This window comes from Brachyhypopomus gauderio, chromosome 11 (assembly GCF_052324685.1).
Source record: "Brachyhypopomus gauderio isolate BG-103 chromosome 11, BGAUD_0.2, whole genome shotgun sequence".
NCBI classification, from domain to species: Eukaryota; Metazoa; Chordata; class Actinopteri; order Gymnotiformes; family Hypopomidae; genus Brachyhypopomus; species Brachyhypopomus gauderio.
Window position 1 is genome coordinate 10,767,407 of NC_135221.1, and position 2,454 is coordinate 10,769,860.

General features: G+C 44.3%; 1 protein-coding gene across 1 annotated transcript; it reads right to left on the bottom strand.

Moving 5' to 3' along the window:
* Positions 1-526: 526 nt before the first annotated feature.
* neurog1 (neurogenin 1) lies at positions 527-1,965 on the bottom strand. Its single transcript, XM_077022949.1, has 2 exons — positions 1,838-1,965; positions 527-1,718 (listed from the first exon to the last, which is right to left on the bottom strand). Exon 2 carries the CDS (start codon positions 1,695-1,697, stop codon positions 1,053-1,055), a length of 645 nt encoding a protein of 214 aa, XP_076879064.1. The 5' UTR covers positions 1,698-1,718; positions 1,838-1,965; the 3' UTR covers positions 527-1,052.
* Positions 1,966-2,454: the final 489 nt, after the last annotated feature.

Here is a 2,454-nt window from a genome sequence, read left to right on the forward strand (position 1 = left end):
CTTTGAAAGTGACTTTTAAATTCTGTTTACACTTCTCTGAATAACAGTAAAATAATGTCGTTCGTCTACATCAGTATAGAGATAAACATTGTTTATTGTTGGTAGTTCAAAACGTTTAGTTTTCAGTAAAGCCCCTTAAAATAAGGTGAGATCATTTTGGTCGACAGATGAAGAGACGCTTAAACTAGCATAGATCACCTGCTGCTGAACGCCATGACCGTTATTTGAACGCGTCATAGGCTCCCCTTTGTTCCGGTGGACACGAGGGACTCGGACTGACGCTCCAGGAGCGATAATAATTATGACCATGTCACTTTGTGTTTGATTGATTTGCAGTGAGGCCAAAAATGTTTGTGGATGAAAAGATAGCACCTACAACGATGCAAAACTTACAAAGAAATTTAAAAAACAATAATATTTATTCGTACAAAATGGTTTGCAAACAGACTTATACTTTGACGTAAATACATAATAGAATAAATCTCTTTATATACATTAAAAATACAATATCATATGCAAGCAATGGGTTGAATAAATAACCTAAAAAAATAAGTAACAGTAGAAACAATTCCCTAGTATGCAAAGGGTCTTTCTGCACACGGGACAGAACAGTTTCCTGGGGTCAAAATACATAATGCATAAGGCCAGATACTTGTCTTTTGATAGCCTTTTAGTCTATTGTCATAGCGTTGAAACTGAATTTTCACGCTAGTTCTTCTGCTCTATCGCTTTACAAATTGTAAAATTGACTTTTCACCTCAGCCGACTAAAGCAAATCTGTCTTCTTCATTCGAAATATAATCTCCTCTATCAGGGACTGAGATCAAGATTGGAAGAATGGAATATGCTGGGGTAAAAGTGCAAGTGTATGGGAACACCAAATCCAATAATACAAAACGTATGAAAATAAGAATATTCTCATCTGTGAACTGAACAGCAGTTAAGGCAAACAGTGAATACGCTGTATGTGCGCTAAAAAGGGTAACAGAAAGACATCTCCCTTATTAGTCTAAATATTTTAGCTACAAACGCAACAATATTTGACTACTTGATTAATAGATGCCAGGGAGAAAGTTATGGAAGCTGTAAACGTCTCTCTGCATAAATCCATAGTCATCCATTGCAGCTGGGCTGCCGGGGTTCGAAGTGCAGTATGATGGAGAAGATGCTGAAGAAGACGCGCTTGAGACCCAAGAACAAGCGTCACTGCCCGGGCTGGGCACGTCTGCTATGCAGCCTAGTCCCGGTAGGTCTTTTGAGGTGTCTCTTGATTTCTTCTGGCGTTGGTCTGCAATGCGAATAGTTTCAGAGAGTGCCCAAATGTAGTTGTGGGCGAAGCGCAAAGTCTCGATTTTGGTAAGCTTTGTGTCGTCTGGGAAAGCAGGTAACACGCTCCTGAGAGTGTCCAGCGCGTCGTTGAGATTGTGCATCCTGTTCCTCTCGCGGTCGTTCGCCTTCATGCGGCGGTTTTTCTTCATCACGTGAATAGTGGCTTCGTTCCTCGCCCGCCCCCTGCGTTTCTTCTTCTGCTGGAGGTCGGAGGCAGTGTCCTGCAGACTGCTGGCGGGGGATTCGGGCTTGCCGAACGAGGACGCCGGGGAGGCGGCGTGGATGCTGCTATGCGAGTCCTCATCGTCTGTGTGACTATAGGAGTAGTCACAGCTTGAGCTGTCGATGTCCAAGTACACGGTGTCCATCGCAGGCGCAGTGATGCTTGCCTGAGCAAATAAACACAGAACACTATAATAATCCATCATTAAATAAACGTTATAGGAATATAGTTCATATTGAACAGTGCTTATTTTGGGACTATTTGTATATCATGTGGCGTACATACCTTTTGTGAGTTTAGAAGGTAAGGCAAGAATCAGAAAGTCTTCTGGGGCCAAAGTCCTGAAGATAGTTCGTGTTGAAGTTGAAGGCACGCGTCCGTCCTGCTCTCGCTCTTCAATCAGCTCGCGTGAGCCAGTGAGCCTGGCACACGACTGGCCTCAGTTACCTTATATACCCTGATAAAACAATGGCGGTGCCCCCCTCGCTTCGGCATTTTGTGGAGGATGAATGAATGGGTCGCATCAGGTCTGCCCCGTGCCGCACGACTATCTCATTAGCATAATTTATGCGCGTTGTTTGTTGGCCCTGTGAAGCGTGCCTGTAATCACCGCCGACCAATCAGAGCGCTCGAGCGTCGCCCGGCCACGCGAGCGGCGCTGCTGCTGTCTGTCCGGCGAGCACCGAGCGCACTTTAAGATAAACCTCTGAAGGAAAATGAAAAGAAACGACTACCCCAACTCACTAGAGTACATAGACCCCCGGGCTAGGCACGCTTCAAAGTTTGGCAAGTCTTTTCCTAGTCTAGGGACACTAGGAAATTCACACTTACTGCTGATTAATGTTAGCCAGTTCATAAATTCGGCGGAAAATACATTTAATAATCACAAAAACGCACCGAAT